Source organism: Oryx dammah, unplaced genomic scaffold, assembly GCF_014754425.2.
Source record: "Oryx dammah isolate SB20612 unplaced genomic scaffold, SCBI_Odam_1.1 HiC_scaffold_11, whole genome shotgun sequence".
Lineage (NCBI taxonomy): Eukaryota > Metazoa > Chordata > Mammalia > Artiodactyla > Bovidae > Oryx > Oryx dammah.
The window spans coordinates 20,335,144-20,356,102 of NW_024070195.1; the positions used below are offsets into that span (position 1 = coordinate 20,335,144).

The 20,959-nt window shown below is 42.6% G+C and overlaps 1 protein-coding gene across 1 annotated transcript; it reads left to right on the forward strand.

The window, feature by feature from the left end:
• Positions 1-19,779: 19,779 nt before the first annotated feature.
• On the forward strand, positions 19,780-20,585 carry H1-4 (H1.4 linker histone, cluster member). The gene has a single exon (XM_040250064.1). It carries the CDS (start codon positions 19,846-19,848, stop codon positions 20,503-20,505), a length of 660 nt encoding a protein of 219 aa, XP_040105998.1. The 5' UTR covers positions 19,780-19,845; the 3' UTR covers positions 20,506-20,585.
• The last annotated feature ends 374 nt before the right edge of the window (positions 20,586-20,959 follow it).

A 20,959-nucleotide genomic window follows, 5' to 3' on the forward strand; every position in this document is an offset into this window, starting at 1 on the left:
CTTTCCTTCCAAGGAGTAAGCGTCTTTTAATTTCATGGCTGCAGTCACCATCTGCAGTGATTTTGGAGCCCAGAAAAATAAAGTCAGCCACTGTTTCCATTGTTTCCCCATCTATTTGCCATGAAGTGATGGAACCAGATGCCATGATCTTAGTTTTCTGAATGTTGAGCTTTAAGCCAACTTCTTCACTCTCCTCTTTCACCTTCAAGAGGCTCTTTAGTTCTTCTTCACTTTCTGCCATAAGGGTGGTGTCTTCTGCATATCTGAGGATGGGAAGAGCACAAAAGGAAACTTCAAGTTTCCCTTAATTTAGTCCTTCAGGCTGTGAATTTAGAGATTGGGGCCCTTGGTCTCTGTGCAGCCACAAAACATATCAGTGGTTTGTCGACATCCACTCACTGCCCTCAACATCTTCAACTCTCAGGCCTCCAGTGGAAAATCTTACATGTCATTTTGAACTTTCCTTGCTTTCTATTCAGTGTTCAGTGTAACCTCGGTAACCTGGAATTGGCCCTGGTGGGAGTATTTATATACCAATAATTAGCTTCTAGTCAAGGCTATGGTTTTTCCTGTGGTCATGTATGGATGTGAGAGTTGGACTGTGAAGAAGGCTGAGCGCTGAAGAATTGATGCTTTTGAACTGTGGTGTTGGAGAAAACTCTTGAGAGTCCCTTGGACTGCAAGGAGATCCAACCAGTCCATTCTGAAGAAGATCAGCCCTGGGATTTCTTTGGAAAGAAGTATGCTAAAGCTGAAGCTCCAGTACTTTGGCCACATCATGCGAAGAGTTGACTCATTGGAAAAGACTCTGATGCTGGGAGGGATTGGGGGCAGGAGAAGGGGACGACCGAGGATGAGATGGCTGGATGACATCCCTGACTCGATGGACATGAGTCTGTCTGAGTGAACTCTGGGATTTGGTGATGGACAGGGAGGCCTCGCATGCTGCAATTCATGGGGTCACAAAGAGTCGGACAGGACTGAGCAACTGAACTGAACTGAACAAATAAATATTGGGGGAGTTTTCCTGGAGCACCAGTTGTTAAACATTTACCAGCACATCACTGCCTTAAACATCCTTCATTTCTACCCCATAAGTGTACTTTCATACTTCTCATCCCTCTCTTTGTCTATGTCTCTGTCTCATCCGCACACATTGGCTCACACTGTTCTGTTTTCCTACCTAAAAGGGTGCTGTTTGTTGTTGCTGTTGTTCAGTCATTAGGTCATGTCCAACCCACCAGGCTCCTCTGTCCATGGGGTTTTCCAGGCAAGAACACTGGAGTGGGTTGCCATTTCCTTCTCCAGGTGATCTTCCCAACCCAGGGATCGAACCCACATCTCCTGCATTGGCAGGTGAATTCTTTACCACTGAGCCACCGGGGAAACCCTCAGAGTTCTGTGTCACCTCCCAAATGAGCCCCATGTCCTCAGGCTGATTTAATTCCCTCAGTCATATGATCCACAGCTACCATGCATATTCCTGCACGGCTTCCCATCTGTTGACTTTGTATATTGACTTTCCAAGTTTTATGAGAAAGCCTGGAAAACTCTTTTCCCCCAACCTCACCCTTCACTTCCTTCAGGCTTTTGCTCAAATGTCACCTTCTCAGTGAGACCCTCCTTAAATTTCCTCCTACTCCCAGATGGGAGATGCCTGCTGGGAGGGCAACCATCTTCTGGCAGATGGTGATGCTGGGAGGGTGGACTGTCAGTACAGCCTAGCTAGGAATACCATGAGCAAAGGCAGGGTTGTTTAACCAGTGACCCCAGGGGCTGCCTCTGGTTGCCTGGCAATGAATTGGGAACAATGGTTGCTTCTCTCCCCGTGGGAGAATCAGCCAATGTTCCCAGGTGCTAGGAGGCTGGCGTTCCCAGCTGACACCCACACAGAAAATGTTTCTTCTCCTCATGCAAGTCTGTTCTCACGCTCCCTCTATGAACAGGAACAGCACAGACACTGGGGCCCCTTCTGGAGCACAGCCGCTCTGTGCATCAGGCTGTTCCCTTCCCTGACATGTGACTCAGAGCTGCAGGGAAGCAGGCACTATACATCGGCTGACTTCTGTCCATGAGTTCCAGCAGACACAAGCCACACTGTGCCTGCCGACTAGAAGCAGGGAGACCTGTTAGGAGGAGTTAATGACCTCTAGGGGTGGGGGTCAAGGGAAAGCTAAGGTTGCACTTTTTATTCACTATTCTAACCACTTGAGTCTCATCTTCCCAAACGCTCTCCATGAAAACTACAAACCATCAGCTCTTTCTGAAAATTTTCATATAACCCTTTGTATTTCCCCACATCGTTTCTTTTGTCTGATCTTTTCCCTGTCTCTTTCTTCTCTATATAGCATTAATGACTTTCTAAGGAGCACTTTTTAAAAGTACCTTGTTTTCACACTAAGTGCTCTGTGCTGAAATATGTAGAGACTCTCCCACGGCCACTCTCCACAAATGCCCCAGTGTGACCCAGTCACGAAGGAAATACAAGCTCAGCTGGGGTTTCCAGTGGTGGCATCTGTGTTTTGTTGTCGCAGAGCAATTCTCTGGCTCCATCAGTAGGAACCATCCTGCTTAGATGGCACCTGTGACACAGAAGCTATGCCTCAGAATCAGACAGCTATTCATTGTTATCCAAATTTACTGCTAGCTATCTATACTAGAGTTAGATTGGTTGGAATGTGGTTTCTACCTCATTTCATTAGATTATAATGTTCACTCTATAAATAAAACAGGCACTAACTGTATTTAATTACAGATTACCTAACTTGCTCAGTACATACATGTATCTGGTAAAATGCACGGATGGGGGAAATGTGCCAATGAGAATAAGACTCACAGAGCTGAATCAGCTTCATGGTGATACTGGGAAGGCAAATGAGAGAATATAGGTAAAGACCTCAGAAGATTGCCCAACACAAAGACATCGCTAAAAGAGGTAGTTGTTGTTTGCTGCTATTGTCATAACAACAATTATCTAATTACGCAATGAAACCAGTGCTCTAGTAGCCCAAAGAGCTAAAAACTGTCTTTTGAAGGCTCTGATTTCATTTGGTTACTTATTACTCCAATTTTATATTGTTCTTTGGTCTTTAACTAAAAAACGCCCTTATCTAACCAACATTTAGTGTCTCCCATTGGTCACATTTACAGGAAGCCTAAAGAGCAATGGAGCCCAGGAAATGTAGTTTCTAGTGACATACAGCAGCTTCAGAGGTTAAACAGGAGAATGACAGAGACAAGAAGAAATTCAAACAAATATTTCTGCAAGTCTGATGCCTGTACATGAGACTTCGTATCTGTACTCAACCCATAGGCACACTTCCATCTTTAAGTGCAGAAAGGATCAGAAATATAAAAAATTTTATTTAAAATTTTATTTTAAACATTTTAGGTGAGTTATGATATTCTGGGAAAGAAAGAAGTGGGGGATACAATTTTAAGAAAGCAAGAAGGCATTTGATTTTAAACAATTTTCTCTTTTTTTGTGGTCAACACAAATGAAATGACTGCAACTTTGAAGACTGGTTGTTTTGAGTTCAGGAACAGTGTGAGATAATAAGAATAAAAACATAGATTTGGCTATCCATCACGTCTCTGCTTTTCAACACTGTGCAACCTTGAGCAAATTATTGTCCGTTTTCTTCTTCAGCTTCCTTGTTTGGAAAAGAGAACCAATGATGATCACCCAACTCAGAGGACAGAAGTGAAGGTTAAGCGGGAAAAATGGGCTTGGTACATATGTTGGTGCTATGCATGCTCAGTCACTCAGCCGTGCCTGACTCTTTGTGACCCCATGGACTATAACCTGCCAGACTTCTTTGTCCATGGAATTTTCCAGGCAAGAATACTGGAGCGAGTTTCTATTTCCTACTCCAGGGGATTTTCCTGGTATATAACAGACACTAAAAATGATGCCTTCTCTTCCCTTTATGTCCCCTTTTATGTCTTTGGTTTATCCCTGTGATAAGGGCAGAGTAAATGGACAAAGTAGGTGATTAAATAGTTGATCCCACTGCTGCTGCTGCTGCTAAGTTGCTTCAGTCGTGTCCGACTCTGTGCGACCCCCATAGACGGCAGCCCACCAGGCTCCCCTGTCCCTGGGATTCTCCAGGCAAGAACACTGGAGTGGGTTGCCATTTCCTTCTCCAATGCATGAAGGTGAAAAGTGAAAGTGAAGTCACTTAGTCGTGCCCGACTCTTCGAAACCCCATGGACTGCAGCCTACCAGGCTCCTCCATCCATGGGATTCTCCAGGCAAGAGTACTGGAGTGGGGTGCCATTGCCTTCTCACTATTGGACTATAAATAGAGGAAATATAGGAGACCCCTGCAAGTTAATGATTACTCAGCAAAGCAGGTTTTCTTAACCACAAAACCAAGCAGGCTTGCTTAGGAACAAAACCAGGCAACAGAAGCATGGGATATGTCCCAAACAATAAAACAATGGTGCCATGAGACCCACATCCTGCCCAGTGAGCTCAATAAGTTAATGACCCCTAGGACATACCCTCTGAACACATTAAAAAATAATAATAATTTTTAGACAGAGTTTGACCATGTATGGACAAAGGAAAACAAACAAACAAACAAACAAACACAAACTCCCCTGCTCAACCTGGAGCAAGAGCTGATGATGGAAACATGACATCTACTCAAGAAAGACAAAGAAGTTCTTCTCCCTCCCTCCCCGTCCCACATCTTTGATTATAAAACTGTAGCCTAGGAAGTTTTTGAGGCACAGCACCTCCTTGCCCACCCACTTGGGCCACCAGCCTCACAAGTAAATCAACTCTTATCTATCACTTTGCCTCTCACTGAATTCTTTTCTGCACAAATACAGAAAGGACTGTGGAACTGGAGCTCTTTGGAGCCCCTGAAAAGACACCCATCTGTTTCATATGGATTATCTGTTACCTATTGCTGCATCTAGACTTAGAAGCTCAGGTAAGCTGGCTTCTCTGGATCTCTCACATCTCTCATTTAGGATGTGGCCAGGCCTACAGTCATCTCAAAGCTCAGTGTGGTATTGATCCACTTGCAAACCCATGCACATGGGTGTTGGCTGGACTCAGTTCCTCAAGGGCTCTTAGAAGTCCTCAAGTCCTTTGTTGGTTGTTTCTTGTCATGCGGCAGCTCATTATTGGCAACTGACTTTCCTCTGAGGAAATGTGCAAGTGAGAGAGTGCAAGTGGGAGCCCAAGATAGAAGCCACAACCCTTTGGAAACTAATCTCAAAAATGACACATCATAGCTTTTGACATGTTCTGTTTGTCAGAAGCAAGTCACCAGATCAGGACACACTCACGAACAGGGGATAACCCAGGAGTATGAACCCTCCAAAGCAGGGATCATTGGGGCTCTGTCCGAGGATCTGGGTATCACACCTAATTAAAAGAAGGTGAAACTGTCTTCTTGATCCAGAGTGTTTAGAAATGGAAGTGTACCTGTGGTTGAGTGCAGATGCAGTGTCTCTTGCTCAGACATCAGATTTGCAGAAATACTGGTTTGAATTTCTGATTGTTTTCCATCATTTGCCTGTTTTCCCTCCAAGTCAACTGTATGTCAAGGGAAACTACATTGCCCAGGCTCCCGTGCTCACTCAGAAGTGGTAGTGTGGCCGAGCCATCTAAGATGCTGGATTAAGGCTCCAGTCTCTTTGGGGAACGTGGGTTCAAATCCCACCACTGCCAAAATTTTTAGAACTTCCTGTGGCTCAAACGATTAAGAACCTGCCTGCGAACAAAGCTAGTGGAGGTGGTGGAATTCCAGTTGAGCTGTTTCAAATCCTGAAAGATGATGCTATGAAAGTGCTGCACTCAATATGCCAGCAAGTTTGGAAAACTCAGCAGTGGCCACAGGACTGGAAAAGGTCAGTTTTCATTCCAATTCCAAAGAAAGGCAATGCCAAAGAATGCTCAAACTACCGCACAATTGCACTCATCTCACATGCTAGTAAAGTAATGCTCAATATTCTCCAAGCCAGACTTCAGCAATACGTGAACCGTGAACTCCCTGATGTTCAAGCTGGTTTTAGAAAAGGCAGAGGAACCAGAGATCAAATTGCAAACATCTGCTGCATCATGGCAAAAGCAAGAGAGTTCCAGAAAAACATCTATTTCTGCTTTATTGACTGTGCCAAAGCCTTTGACTGTGTGGATCACAATCAACTGTGGAAAATTCTGAAAGAGATGGGAATACCAGACCACCTGACCTGCCTCTTGAGAAATCTGTATGCAGGTCAGGAAGCAACAGTTAGAACTGGACATGGAACAACAGACTGGTTCCAAATAGGAAAAGGAATACATCAAGGCTGTATATTGTCACCCTGCTTATTTAACTTCTATGCAGAGTACATCATGAGAAATGCTGGACTGGAAGAAACACAAGCTGGAATCAAGATTGCCAGGAGAAATATCAATAACCTCAGATATGCAGATGACACCACCCTGATGGCAGAAAGTGAAGAAGAACTAAAGAGCCTCTTGATGAAAGTGAAAGAGGAGAGTGAAAAAGTTGGCTTAGAGCTCAACATTCAGAAAACAAAGATCATGGCATCTGGTCCCATCACTTCATGGAAAATAGATGGGGAAACAATAGAAACAGTGTCAGACTTTATTTTTTTGGGCTCCAGAATCACTGCAGATGGTGACTGCAGCCATGAAATTAAAAGACACTTACTCCTTGGAATAAAAGTTATGAGCAACCTAGATAGTATATTCAAAAGCAGAGACATTACTTTGCTGACTAAGGTCCGTCTAGTCAAGGCTATGGTTTTTCCTGCGGTCATGTATGGATGTGAGAGTTGGACTGTGAAGAAGGCTGAGCGCCAAAGAATTGATGCAGTTGAACTGTGGTGTTGGAGAAGACTCTTGAGAGTCCCTTGGACTGCAAGGAGATCCAACCAGTCCATTCTGAAGGAGATCAGCCCTGGGATTACTTTGGAAGGAATGATGCTAAAGCTGAAGCTCCAGTACTTTGGTCACCTCCTGCGAAGAGTTGACTCATTGGAAAAGACTCTGATGCTGGGAGGGATTGGGAGCAGGAGGAGAAGGGGACGACCGAGGATGAGATGGCTGGAGGGGATCACGGACTCGATGGATGTGAGTCTGAGTGAACTCCGGGAGTTGGTGATGGACAGGGAGGCCTGGTGTGCTGCGATTCATGGAGTCACAAAGAGTCAGACATGACTGAGCGACTGAACTGAACTGCAATGCAGAAGACCAGGGTTCGATCCCTGAGTTGGAAAGTTCCTCTGGCAAAGGGAATGGTAATCCACTCCACTATTCTTGCCTGGAGACTCCCATAGACAGAGAAGCCTGGTGGGCCATAGTCTGTGGGATCACAAAGAGTCAGACACGACTGAGCAACTAACACACACAAGCACAATGAAGGCCATATGTGAAGAGCCCACAGCTGACATTATTGGTTTCCCTGGTGGCTCAGACGGTAAAACATCTGCTTGCAATGCGAAAGACCCTGGTTCAGTCCCTGGGTCGGGAAAATCCCTTGGAGAAGGAAATGGCAATCCACTCCAGTACCTGTGTCTGGAAAATCCCATGGACAGAGGAGCCTGGTGGGTTATACAGTCCATGGGGTCACAAAGACTTGGAGACAGGTGAGTGACTTCACTTTCTTTATTGCTCACTGGTTTCCAGTAGACTTGACCAATGGGAAGTGCTGATAGAACATGTTGGTGAGACCAAGATATTTCTCCCCTTCTTGTTTTGGTTCTTGGGAAAACCCTGGAATTTCTCCTTCCTGAGATCCAGCCTCCTGATCTTGTATGGCTGCTAGAGTGTATAGCTCGCCACTAGAGAGCTGATTTCTTGGTGGTCTAAGCTCCTATCTCACCAGCCTGTGTCATTTCAGCTTCACTGGGGAGTCCATCCCAACCTCTGGATGATGGTGGCACCTCTTTCTCTTTGTCGCTCTAGCTGTTGGAGAAGTGGCAACTTCTTGCTGCTGCTTATTTTTGGTTACTCTTCATCTTTCTTTCGGAAAAGGCAACGGCAACCCACTCCAGTACTCTTGCCTGGAAAATCCCATGGATGGAGGAGCCTGGTAGGCTGCAGTCCATGGGGTCGAAAAGAGTTGGACACGACTGGGCGACTTCACTTTCACTTTTCACTTTCATGCATTGGAGAAGGAAATGGCAACCCACTCCAGTGTTCTTGCCTGGAGAATTCCAGGGACAGGGGAGCCTGGTGGGCTGTCGTCTATGGGGATCGCACAGAGTCGGACACAAGTGAAGGATCTTAGCAGCAGCAGCAGCATCTTTCTTTTGGTTTCTTAACTTTTTCATGATCGGTTTATCTAATTACTGCTATTAGATTACTCCTATGTGAACCGTAGAACAACTTTTTAACTAGACTGTACTAATAGAGTGACAGACAGTGGGGCTGAACCCAACTGATAAACATTGGTCTATCCTGAGCAACTCATATACAGAGCTGTTTTTGCAGCATTTTCTAAAATGTTTGTGGTACCCAGTATCTTCCCTGGGATATCTATCTGAGAAAGATAGAAAGCAGGAGGAGAAGGGGACAACAGAGGACGAGATGGTTGGATGGCATCACCGACTCAATGGACATGAGTTTGAGCAAACTCCAGGAGATGGTTGACAAGAAAGCCTGATGTGCTGTAAGTTCATGTGGTTCCAAAGAGTTGAACACGACTGGACAAGAACAAAAGTAACTGGACAAGAACAAAAATATCTGCCCTAGCACTCACACTGCTGGCTGTATGGAGGGTGGTTTTTTTTTTTCAGGATGCAGCTTCACCACTGTAGGTTCAAGAGTCATGTTTTACAAAGGAAGAACCTTTATGACATCTGTGGTCTCTTAAACCCCTGAATATTAAGGGCTTCAGAATTTCTCCACAGGGAAAGTTTAAGAACCACATTTTGGTTGGGAAGTGTATGGAGACACTTTATGTGAAACCAGTATTGGGTGATAGGAGTAGAAAAGAAAAAAAATCTAAAAGCCTGAATTGTCCACATCACAGAACATGTGGGTCATTGATGAAATAAAGGGGAAGCTGATGGCTTATGGTGAATGATGTTGGATTCATGATCTCCAAAGAAGATTTAGCTTCAGGACCAGGGACCAGGCTTAATCACTCAAGAGCTTTTGTAGAGCAGAGTTTTATTAAAGCATAAAAAGGGACAGAGAAAGCTTCTGACACAGACATCAGAAGGGGGACAGAGAGTGCCCCCTCACTAGTCTTAGCAAGGGAGTTACATACTTTTTAAATTGGTTATTACAATAAACCAAAAAAAGTCTCAAGGTTGTAAAGATCTTACTAGACACACTCCCATAATTTACATTTTAAGATGACAGGATTAGAACTAATAGAAAGATTGGGTTTCCCAGGTGGCTCAGATGGTAAAGTGACTGCCTGCAATGCCAGAGACCTGAGTTCGATCCCTGGGTCAGGAAAATCACCTGGAGAAGGAAATGGCAACCCACTTCAGTACTCTTGCCTGGAAAATTCCATGGATGGAGGAGCCTGGTAGGCTACAGCCCATAGTGTCGCAGAGTCTGACACCACTGAGCGACTTCATTTTCACTTTCACCAGACCCACTTCCATAATATACATTTTTAACAAGATTAGTCAGAAGGTTCTCAAAGAGAAACATGTCCTCAAGCAGGATACATTGTTGTTATATAATCCTTAGTGAAAGTTACACAGTCCTGTCCGACTCTTACAACCCCATGGATCCCATGGACTGTAGCCCAAAAGGTTCCTCTGTCCATGGGATTCTCCATGCAAGAATACTGGAGTGGGTTGCCATTTCCTTCTCCAGGGGATCTTCCCGATCCAGGAATCGAACCCATGTCTTCTGCATTGCAGGCAGATTCTTTACCGACCGAGCTAGAAGGGAAACCATATAAAATCCTTAGTACAGAGTTTAAACTGAGTTGTTTTGTTGGGTAATCATCAGCTCCCAGATTAAAGAAAAAAAAAAGTTTGTCCTTCTCTCCTCCTTGAGAACTCCAGACCCCTTACTCCTCCTCGAGAGCCCCAGACCCATTGTTCCTCCTCGGGGACCCTGGACTTCTTGTCAACCTGCCTAGGAATTGACTCTCTCAAAGCTACTGTGGATTATGCTAGGACTTCATAAATAATGTTGTCCTACAAATTGTTCCGTTTCCTACTGCATCCCCCTTTCTTTCTACCCCACCCCAAACCTCAAGAATACTCGGTCTGCAACTTTAAGAAATTTACTAAATTCTATTTCTCATGTTTCTTTCTACCCCACCCCAAACCTAAAGCACTAAAGAATAGTGCTTAGAAATAAAACTTTAAAATATGAAAATAAAATTTCACTGTATGTGCTATAAAAACAGTTTATAAAGGATGGTGGAATTAGTCAACGGAATTATCTTACCAAGAGAAGAGACAGCACAGGTGTTGTCTCTTAGTTTAAGTTCCTGGGCAAGTTGCTTAATGTCTTTGGATGCAATTTTGTCTTTTGGAAAATGGTGATAATAATAGCACATAAGCTCATCATAAGAATTAAGTGACTAAGCATTTGTAAAGTGCTTAGAACAGTGCCTACCACACTGTATTTACTCTATGGTAAACTTTATAAGTATGTTGCAATATTCTAAATTGTAACTGACTATACTGATATTGTAACTGTTATAAATTATACTGGAATATCATGATTACTGTAAGTCTGGAAAATTTACATAAAAGCAAGTATGAGAAAAAGAAGATTGGTGATTCCCTAGAAAAAGAAGAGTTTGTAGAATGGTAACTTGTTCGGTGTTTCTCTTCCACAGAACAGTGTACACAAGTGTCCTCAGGGTGGTGGAACTGACTGGGAGACTACTGCTGGCTGGATGAAAATATCCCTTATTCTAACTCTATCCTCAAAAAGCACCTTCTGATCTGTATTTTGGTCTCCTGATCATAAAGTGGTGGCTCAGATGGTAAAGAATCTGCCTGCAATGCAGGAGACCTGGGTTCAATCCCAGGGTTAGCAAGATCCCCTGAAGGAGGGCATGGCAACCCACTCAGTATTCTTGCCTGAAGAATCCCCATGGATAGAGGAGCCTGGTGGGCTACAGTCCATGGGGTCACAAAGAGTCAGACATGACTGAATGACTAAGGACAGCACACAGCACAGACCAGAAAGTAAGTACACCTCTGATAAACTAATTAACGTCATGGCTTACAAACTCAGTTCATGGGAACTTAGGTTGGTTAATAGATAAAAGGTAATACATAGGGTTGTTTACTATGTCTAAGTGTTATAAACACTTCAAAAACACTTTATAAAATCTTAAGGTACTCCTACTGATTAGATAATTGTTGTGTCAGTAAGATTCTGCTAGATTAGATAACAAACAACCCCCAAAACATGGTGGATAACAACAGCAAGGGTTATTTCAGGTTCACATTGTATTTTTTTTTATAGATCAGCTGTGGCTCTGCTCCACATTTTCTTCATGGAGGGACCCAGACTTAAAGAAGATGACATAAAGAGATCTCACTGCTTGTAAAGATTCTGCTGGTATCCACCTCACTTCTACTCACATTTAATCACCTCACTTCTATTCACATTTTATCAACCAAAGCAACTCCCATGGTGATGACTGATGTTGAGGCGATGTATTCCTCATAGGGGCAAGCATATTATAAATCCATATCAATGGGCAAGGATGTATAATCCTCCCCAAAGTGAAGTGAAAGTGAAGTCGCTCAGTTGTGTCTGACTCTTCGTGACCCCATGGATTGCAGCCTACCAGGTTCCTCCGTCCATGGGATCTTCCAGGCAAGAGTACTGGAGTCGGGGGTGGGGGGGTGAGGGGAAGTGCCATCACATCCTCCCCAAAGGGTTGCAAAATATTGGGAGTAAAAGTGAAATCTACTGAAATCTATCCTCATACTTTCTGGTCTGTGCTGTGTGCTGTCCTTATGAGAAACAGAATTTAGTAAATGTCTTAAAGTTGCAAGCCGAGTAAGTGCTAGAATTGGAGTTTGAAATGAAGTTGTTTGTCTCCAGGACAGTGATAGCCAGAGTCCAATGTGGCCCTGGAAATTCTCATCTGATATGCAACCACTTGTGCACACAACTAAATTAAATAGGACTGACCTATGGAACTAAGAGAATATTGTGATTTCTGAACTTCTGTCATAAAAGATACTATGACTTCAATTTTGCCCTCTCTTGGATCACTCATTCCTGTGGAAGCCAGCTGTGATGGATTGAGCCCTCCAGCAGCTCAGTAAACAGGTACATGTGCCCAGGAACTGAGGCCTTTCGCCAACAGCCAAAACTGACTTGCTCGCCATGTGAGCCATGTGAGAATTGGCTCTCTTATTCTCAACCAAGTTTTCAGGTGACTCTTCCAAAGTAAATATGACTCCAGTCTTATCAGAGATCTCACGTCAAAACCAACCGGTTAAGTCACCCCCAAATTCTTGACCCATGGAAACTGTGTGAGATAATACATGCTTGTTATTATTTTAAACTATTAAATTCTGGGATAGCATATCATGCAGCAATAGAGAACTATACAAGAGTGTGTCTAATTGTCATGCCAAACTGCAGCTAGTTATGAATTAACAATCCTCTGTAAATGGATAAACCTTACATTTACAAGCCAGCAAGTGCATGAAGTTAGGGAGAATGGGGAGGGAAATGTAAAAGGATGGTGAGGAAATAATAGGAAGTAGTACAGATAAAGACAGAAAAGTAAAGAACAGAGAAAACATACACCAGCCTAAATGCAATCTGTTCTTGTTCATTGAACCATCTCTTTTGAAAACATCAGCAGCATCTTTGAATAAATAGATACTGAAGGGATTAATTAGGAAAGTGATTTTGAGTCCACTATTAAGGTTAATGGAAAGGTAGTTAATATCACTGAAGTCATTCTTTCTCAAAGGGTCCAGTTTCTAGACAGGAAGAGCTTGCCAGGACTAAGAGATCTGTGTTTTGATTCAAGAGTATATATGTAGACACTTATGTTTGATATTCTTAAGCTCTTCTGGGCCAAGAAAGGATACAAATCCTCCAGCCCATCCCCAAATCCAAACTACTCTTCACCTGCACCTTCTGCAGGGACATTTTCCCTCCAGGTACCATAGAATTCCCTTTCTGGCAGTCCAGGGATCAGTCACTAACCTCTCTCAGGCTTTCATTTAGAAACAATGATGGGTTCCTGGAGTTTCCATATGCTTCAACATCCAAATTAAGTTTAGAAGTATTTATTAGATTGACTCTTTCCATATTTTTTGTTTTGGTTTTATTGATTTACTCAGCCTTAGGCCAGTGTAGAACAATTTAACTGAGTTTAAAGTGTAAAATGTGTGTGGGTTGGTGTATATTAAAATATATATAAGAACTGAAATATATACATATTCTACAAGATAGAGATTAAGATCACCTTTTAAACCACACCTTCAATCTGCTGACTGAGACCTATTATTTATTAAATCAACTTCTTTTGTTGTGATCATCTTTACTGAACTTAAATAGAGAAGAGAGGAGAGGGAATAGACAAGAGGAATAAACAGCAGAGCAAATTTCATTTAAAAGGAGTATCTATTACTTCCTCAAAAGCTCAGTTAGGGCAAGCATGAGTACACGTGAGTGTGACTGTATAATGAAAAATGTGTTTTTTAATGTAGGTTATAGTCAAAAAGAGTTCTTAAAAAAATAAGTAACTGGCCAGCTAATAAACCACCAAGGAAGCCCTGATCAGTTATTTCTTAAAACGCTCCTTGGTTCGAATTTGTCTGCTTTTCTCATCCTGCATTTTGCCAGGAAATATCACAAAAACAATGAAGTATCCTTTTCAATGCAAGGAATTCATGGTGTTGATGTGTCTACTACTTGTGAGGTTTACCTTACTCAGTTAAGGTAGCATCCAGGTTTCTCTACTATAAATTTATTTCCTGTCTCTTGTACTAGAGAGACATCTTGGGGAAGAGACTTTGAGACTATACAAATCCTGATTTCTCCTTCAAATTTCATTCAACTTTAGCTTCCACCGCTTGATTTTAACTTAACTGCAACAAGGAAAAGTTGTCTGTTTTCCTTATGTATGTGTGTTATCTATGCATATATATTTTAATCTGTGAGTTAAAATCCAATCTAATCCATTTGTATTTTATTGCTCAAATCATACCAGCTTTAGACTGGCTTGCAACGTTTTTCAATAATGTTTCATTTTATTTTAAGCAACTTCCTATTTTCTGGCGCCACAAAATATTCCTATCCACCCTGTATTTTTCATACTCCAGTCTTGGAGCCAATCCCTTCTCCAGGGGCCCCTGGGTTCTTTAATTGAAGAATGATGCTTAAAAACCAAAGATCATGTGACAAGTGTGCTAATTCCTACTAGGCTATAACTGCTTTTAGGTCCTCTCCACTGACAGAGCAAGGACGTATACGTGTATGTTAACCCATGCGCATACACATTCTTCTAGGTTTCTGTATCTATAAAACTGTAGATGTATTTTAAAATATACCTTTATATTACTACTTCTGATCTTAATCTAGTACAAGTGTCATTTTAGCCAGATATGTCTTTTTCCACTAGTGAGAACACTGGATCTCACTTTCTATATTGTATTTACTTCTTTATTCAATTCTAGTAGACACATAGTAATTTCAGAATTGCTAATCCCTATCTTTGTGCTAACACTATTGCATTGCAACCTTTATATCTACCTACTTTTGTCTTATCCTTGTAGTATCCAAACAAGATTCTGTTTTCTACAGTTACTTAAGTTAATTTTAATCCTTCCAAATCCCTTTAGTGTTATTAATACATTTTGGTTCATTTGTTAGTGCTTATATTCCATTCTGAGTTCCCCCATTCCTATTACTTTTAATAATGTGATTGTTTTGCTGGTATATGAAATATTACTATAGTTGTAAGAGTCACTGTTATACAAAAAGACATACTCAGAAAACTGTCACTGCCTCTTTATCACTATGACTCTGCTCCCATTCCTCCTTTTTTCCCATTCCCTTCTAATCCCCACTACCAGAGATAACAATTCTCTTTCATTTTTTGTTCTTTCTTCCTGTATATCTTTTGCACAAATGAACAAAAAAAATGTATTTTTTTATGCCTTCATCATTCCCTTACAGAGGGAATCTCATACTATGGATACTCTTGCATTTGACTTTTCACTTAACCATCTATCCTGGAATTCATTCCTTAATAGCTCACGGAGATTGCCCTTATTCATTTTTGTAGGTGCATATTACCCAACTGTGCATATGTGTCCTAATTTATTCACATTTTAATGTGAATATTAACATTAATTCCAATATTTTACAGTTCCAAACAATGCTGCAAACTTGGGTATGCCCTCTCCCCCTATTTTGTTGAATTAAATAAAAAGAATAACAATTTATAAAATAATATATAGCCCACTTTAAGAAAAGTTTTCCAGAAAAGCTCTGTAGCAAAAGCCAAGATAATGTGACTCTTCAGTTCAGTTCCGTTCAGTTGCTCAGTTGTGTCCGACTCTTTGCGACCCCATGAATCGCAGCACACCAGGCCTCCCTGTCCATCACCAACTCCTGGAGTTCACTCAAACTCACAGCCATCGAGTCAATAATGCCATCCAGCCATCTCATCCTCTGTTGTCTCCTTCTCCTCCTGCCCCCAATCCCTCCCAGCATCAAAGTCTTTTCCAAAGAGTCAACTCTTCGCATGAGGTGGCCAAAGTACTGGAGTTTCAGCTTTAGCATCAGTCCTTCCAAAGAAATCCCAGGGCTGATCTCCTTCAGAATGGACTAGTTGGATCTCCTTGCAGTCCAAGGGACTCTCAAGAGTCTTCTCCAACACCACAGTTCAACTGCATCAATTCTTCAGCGCTCAGCCTTCTTCACAGTCCAACTCTCACATCCATACATGACTACTGGAAAAACCATAGCTTTGACTAGACAGACCTTAGTCGGCAAAGTAACGTCTCTGCTTTTGAATATGCTATCTAGGTTAGTCATAACTTTTCTTCCAAGGAGTAAGTGTCTTTTAATTTCATGGCTGCAGTCACCATCTGCAGTGATTTTGGAGCCCAAAAATTAAAGTCTGACACTGTTTCCACTGTTTCCCCATCTATTTACCATGAAGTGATGGGACCAGATGCCATGATCTTTGTTTTCTGAATGTTGAGCTTTAAGCCAACTTTTTCACTCTCCTCTTTCACTTTCATCAAGGGGCTCTTTAGTTCTTCTTCACTTTCTGCCATAAGGGTGGTGTCATCTGCATATCTGAGGTAATTGATATTTCTCCCGGCAATCTTGATTCCAGCTTGTGTTTCTTCCAGTCCAGCGTTTCTCATGATGCACTCTGCATAGAAGTTAAATAAGCAGGGTGATAATATACAGCCTTGATGTCCTCCTTTTCCTATTTGGAACCAGTCTGTTGTTCCATGTCCAGTTCTAACTGTTGCTTCCTGACCTGCATACAGATTTCTCAAGATGCAAGAGTCCACAAAGGGGAGTCTTCTCCATTAGACAGTGATTTACAGGTGGTCTTCACACTGTTATCTTGGTTGTGCTCATACAACAACACTCCTATGAGGAAGCTGGAGAAGGGAAAATTTGTTTATCCAAAAAAAGCACTTCTTCCCCAAACTCTGTCTTCAATAATACAATCATGGTAAACTGTGATGTAGAAAAGTCCAGAATCAAGCGTTTGATTAGAGCCCAGAATTTTGGAGTAAAGGAACCAAGTATAAGCCTCCCTTTCCTTTCAGCTTTTCTACAAATCACAAAGTTCCTCTTAGCACACTGTCTTGTTCAAAATGGAAATGTGTAGAGTGCTCCCATTTTTTATGACTCGGGGTTTCTTAGACTTTAAAAAGCCAATAATAGGAAGTTACTTTTTTTAGTTCGTCAGAGATTAGTACACTTGAGAATATTTAATGGCTATAAAGTTTCAAGAAATTGCTTCAGGAAGACTTCTCCAAATCCAACCATGTGAACTTGTACTGTAGGAAACACATTTTACATGGGGGCACCCAGCACACAGTCAAAAAGCTGTGTAGATGGCACTTCCTTGGTAGTCCAGTGGTTAAGACTGTGTGCTTCCCTTGCACGGGTGATGGTTTGATCCTTGGTCAAGAAGATAAAAACCTGCATGCCTTGAAGTGCGGGGGGGGGGGGGGAAGCTGTGTAGACAACTGAAACTACATACACTGGGCTCTGATATTTTGTCTTCTATTCTAGTTCATTAAAAGGGAAACATTTTGACCTTGAGCTACAAACTTGATAACTTGATTTCACAACCTTTAATGATTATTCAGACCTGTAGCCTAAAAAACACATGTGTTGAGAGCAAATGCTTTGAAGTCAGATAGCTGTAAGCTGGAATCCTGGATGCACTTCTTAACAGGAGTCTTCTCAGGAGAATTCAGAATTATCTGGGGCAAGACTCTCGAATCTATATTTAAAACACATTTACAACACACACAGACACACACACACACACTCTTATACCAACACCCTATGTAATTCTGATTTAACTGATAGATCAATTGGAAAATGGAACATTTTGGTGTTACTTTTATTTCAAATAAACGTTGGATGTGATAGTGGCAGATCCTTGATGTCTTCCTTAACTCTGTCAAATGTTTTATGTTTTTTAGAAAACAAACTGCACCACAGGACATGAGCACAGGTGACTTAAAAGATCACAGAATATGAAGGATTTAAGTGCCTCAAAGTCTGATTTAGTTAGGGATACATATAATAAAGTGAGGCATTTGAGAGAATTTTAATTTTAGTCGGTTTTGCTGATTTCAACTATTTAGGGGAGTGGTTTTGTTTGTCATTGAAAATGAGTATAATCCCACCGTTCTGAGATTAAATGTCCATAGAATCAGTTTCTGTAGTAACCATCAATTGATCTATTTTAGAACCTTATTCATTCCATTTTATTTTAATATATAAGAAATCATAAATTTATTTTTCACTAGCATGTACCAGTTACATTGAAAATTTTTATACAGTAAGTCATTCAAATTATCGATAATTTATATGTCTTTTATATCAGATTCAGCATTAAAAATTAAACTAGACTGTTTTGAGATATTTCATTAATGAATCAAATATCTGTATCCTCTTATTACAGTGGTAGAATCTGTTGTGTGTGGAAGAAATTGGGGGCAATGGAACTAAAAATTAATTTGATATCTAGTGCTATGTTACAACCAGCCACACCCACAGAATTGTATCATATCACCTTATAGCACTGAACAAAATTTCATGTCTTTCAAGTACATGACCCGCAAATTTTGAAAACAATTCCAGACAGACCATTTTCCAGGAATAATTCCTTTAGTTGAGTTTTTCATTGCCAACATGTACTGCTTTAGGGATTGCCAACATGTGCTACCTAAACAAAACCACTTTTTTGAAGACCTTGCAAAGAATGTCTTCAGAGGACAAAGACTTACCTTGGATGATTCCTCAAAGCTCTGTGAACTGGAAATCTGAACTTGTCATTCAATTCTGCTTACATGGTAAGTCGCTTCAGTCATGTCCAACTCTGTGCAGCCCTATGGACGGTAGCCTGCCAGGCTTTTTTGTCCATGAGATTCTCCAGGCAAGGATACTAGAATGGGTTGCATGCCCTCCTCCAAGACCATTCAATCCTATATGTAACTTATTTTCTTTTTTATGGAGCGCTGTGAAGCAGAAGGGCCTTAATCTTCATGACTGAAGCCATATTTGGTGTGTGGACTAGTCACTCATCAGCTACACAGTGACAACAGGGTCTGAGTTTCTCTAGTAACGGGAATAGATATGTTACAATCTATACTTTCCATTTAGTTCCCCTTATGATCAATGCCTGAATTTCAATCCTAAGAGTATATTACTATTTGATTCTGAAGCACATGCCAAAAGAATCCAGCAGGACTGCAGACATATCGTCCAAGTGCACTGCCACTTCCAGTGACTTTATGGACGACATCTGTGTGTTATTTGAAAATTAATCCTTTTCCATCTGTGTACCCTGAGTATGTTTTGGATTCCCTTTCCTTCACAAATATCCTGAATTCAAGGTATCTAAAGTCCTGGAGCAGTTGTCCAGAGGAAGAGAAGCAACAGCCCCGCCCCCAACCCTTGGGAGCAGAAAGGAAGAGAATTATCCTAAGGAATTATTTAAAAATCCAAACGCGGCAGACACAAATAAAACCATGGCTGCATAGGTTGATGTCCCAGGGGTCCAAAATTTAACGTCACATGTGCAATAATTTGTTTAGCATTAAACTAAACCAGTTTGATGAACTCAAATGCCCTCGGCTCAATAGGCAGGACTCTCCGAGGAGCCTGTGTTACTTCCCTCACTTAAGCGCAGATTTATAATAAAAATCTTAATGCCAGTGACATGGTTTTTGGACACATAAGAACCTAAGCACTTGTAGAATCATATTTGAGAGGTCAGAAAACTCCACAGTTAAAGATCGGTGTATAATTTACTAAGAAAATAGAAAGTTTTGTTTCTCTGAGTCGAAATTTGACGAGCACGGCGGGAAATATTGCAGGTTTTTGGCATAAGGTTTTGTGCTTTCCTCATAATTTGAGACCTGCGTGAAGCCTGAGGCTTCGGGGATCACTTTCTGAGAAAAATCGGGCAATTCGATGCAGAGAATTTTGATATTTTTGGCATTTTTTGAGGTGTAACAAACACAACTCGGGATCCGAGAGGACACTCTGCGGCTGCCAGCGAGGCGGGCTGGACAGCGCACCAATCACGGCGCAGCTCCGCCCTATATAAACGGGCGGGCGCAGCGGCGCGGCCCGAGTCCCGGCCAGTACCTCTGCTTCCGGCTCGAATTGCTCTACCCACGCCCGCCTTCAACATGTCCGAGACTGCGCCCGCCGCGCCCGCTGCTCCGGCCCCCGCCGAGAAGACGCCTGTGAAAAAGAAGGCCCGCAAGGCCGCAGGTGCCGCGAAGCGCAAGGCGTCTGGTCCCCCGGTGTCCGAGCTCATCACCAAGGCTGTCGCTGCTTCCAAGGAGCGCAGCGGCGTGTCTCTGGCTGCGCTCAAAAAAGCACTGGCAGCTGCCGGCTACGATGTGGAAAAGAACAACAGCCGCATCAAGCTGGGTCTCAAGAGCTTGGTGAGCAAGGGCACCCTAGTGCAGACCAAGGGCACCGGAGCTTCTGGCTCTTTCAAGCTCAACAAGAAAGCGGCCACCGGAGAAGCCAAGCCCAAAGCCAAGAAGGCGGGTGCGGCCAAGCCCAAGAAGCCCGCAGGAGCAGCAAAGAAGCCGAAGAAGGCCACTGGGGCGGCAACCCCCAAGAAGAGCGCCAAGAAGACCCCAAAGAAGGCGAAGAAGCCTGCTGCGGCTGCAGGAGCCAAAAAAGCAAAGAGTCCGAAAAAAGCGAAAGCAGCCAAGCCGAAGAAGGCGCCCAAGAGTCCAGCGAAGGCCAAAGCGGTGAAACCCAAGGCGGCTAAACCAAAGACCGCCAAACCCAAGGCAGCCAAGCCAAAGAAGGCGGCGGCCAAGAAGAAATAGGAAGTTCCTTTGGCCTCCGGCTTCGAAGCTCGACACAACCCAAAGGCTCTTTTCAGAGCCACCCAAAGATCTCGGGAAAAGAGCTGTTGCACACTTAAGGGGGCGTGGTCGGGCGGAAGAGGCAGCAAGTGGAGGGCGGGCCTCGCTGGGGTGGGAGGTGGGTCTTAACAGAGTTTTAGTAAAACGTGAGGGAGTACTAGCGAACCCTGGAGTTGGACGGGTAATCGGTTTGCGCCTAACCTGGTTGAACCCGTACAAGGCTCACAGAACAGTGGGCTGGTTTGACGTAAATTCCCAACACTGCCTCAAATGGCACGAAAAAGTCGAGCTCAAGTTTGGGGGAAAGTAATTCCCTATATTTTAACAAGCCCTGTTCTCTGGGGTTTTACAAGAGATGGTTAGTCATTGAACGGGTTACTTGCACATTTTCTTTAACGAGGACAAATTGGACATT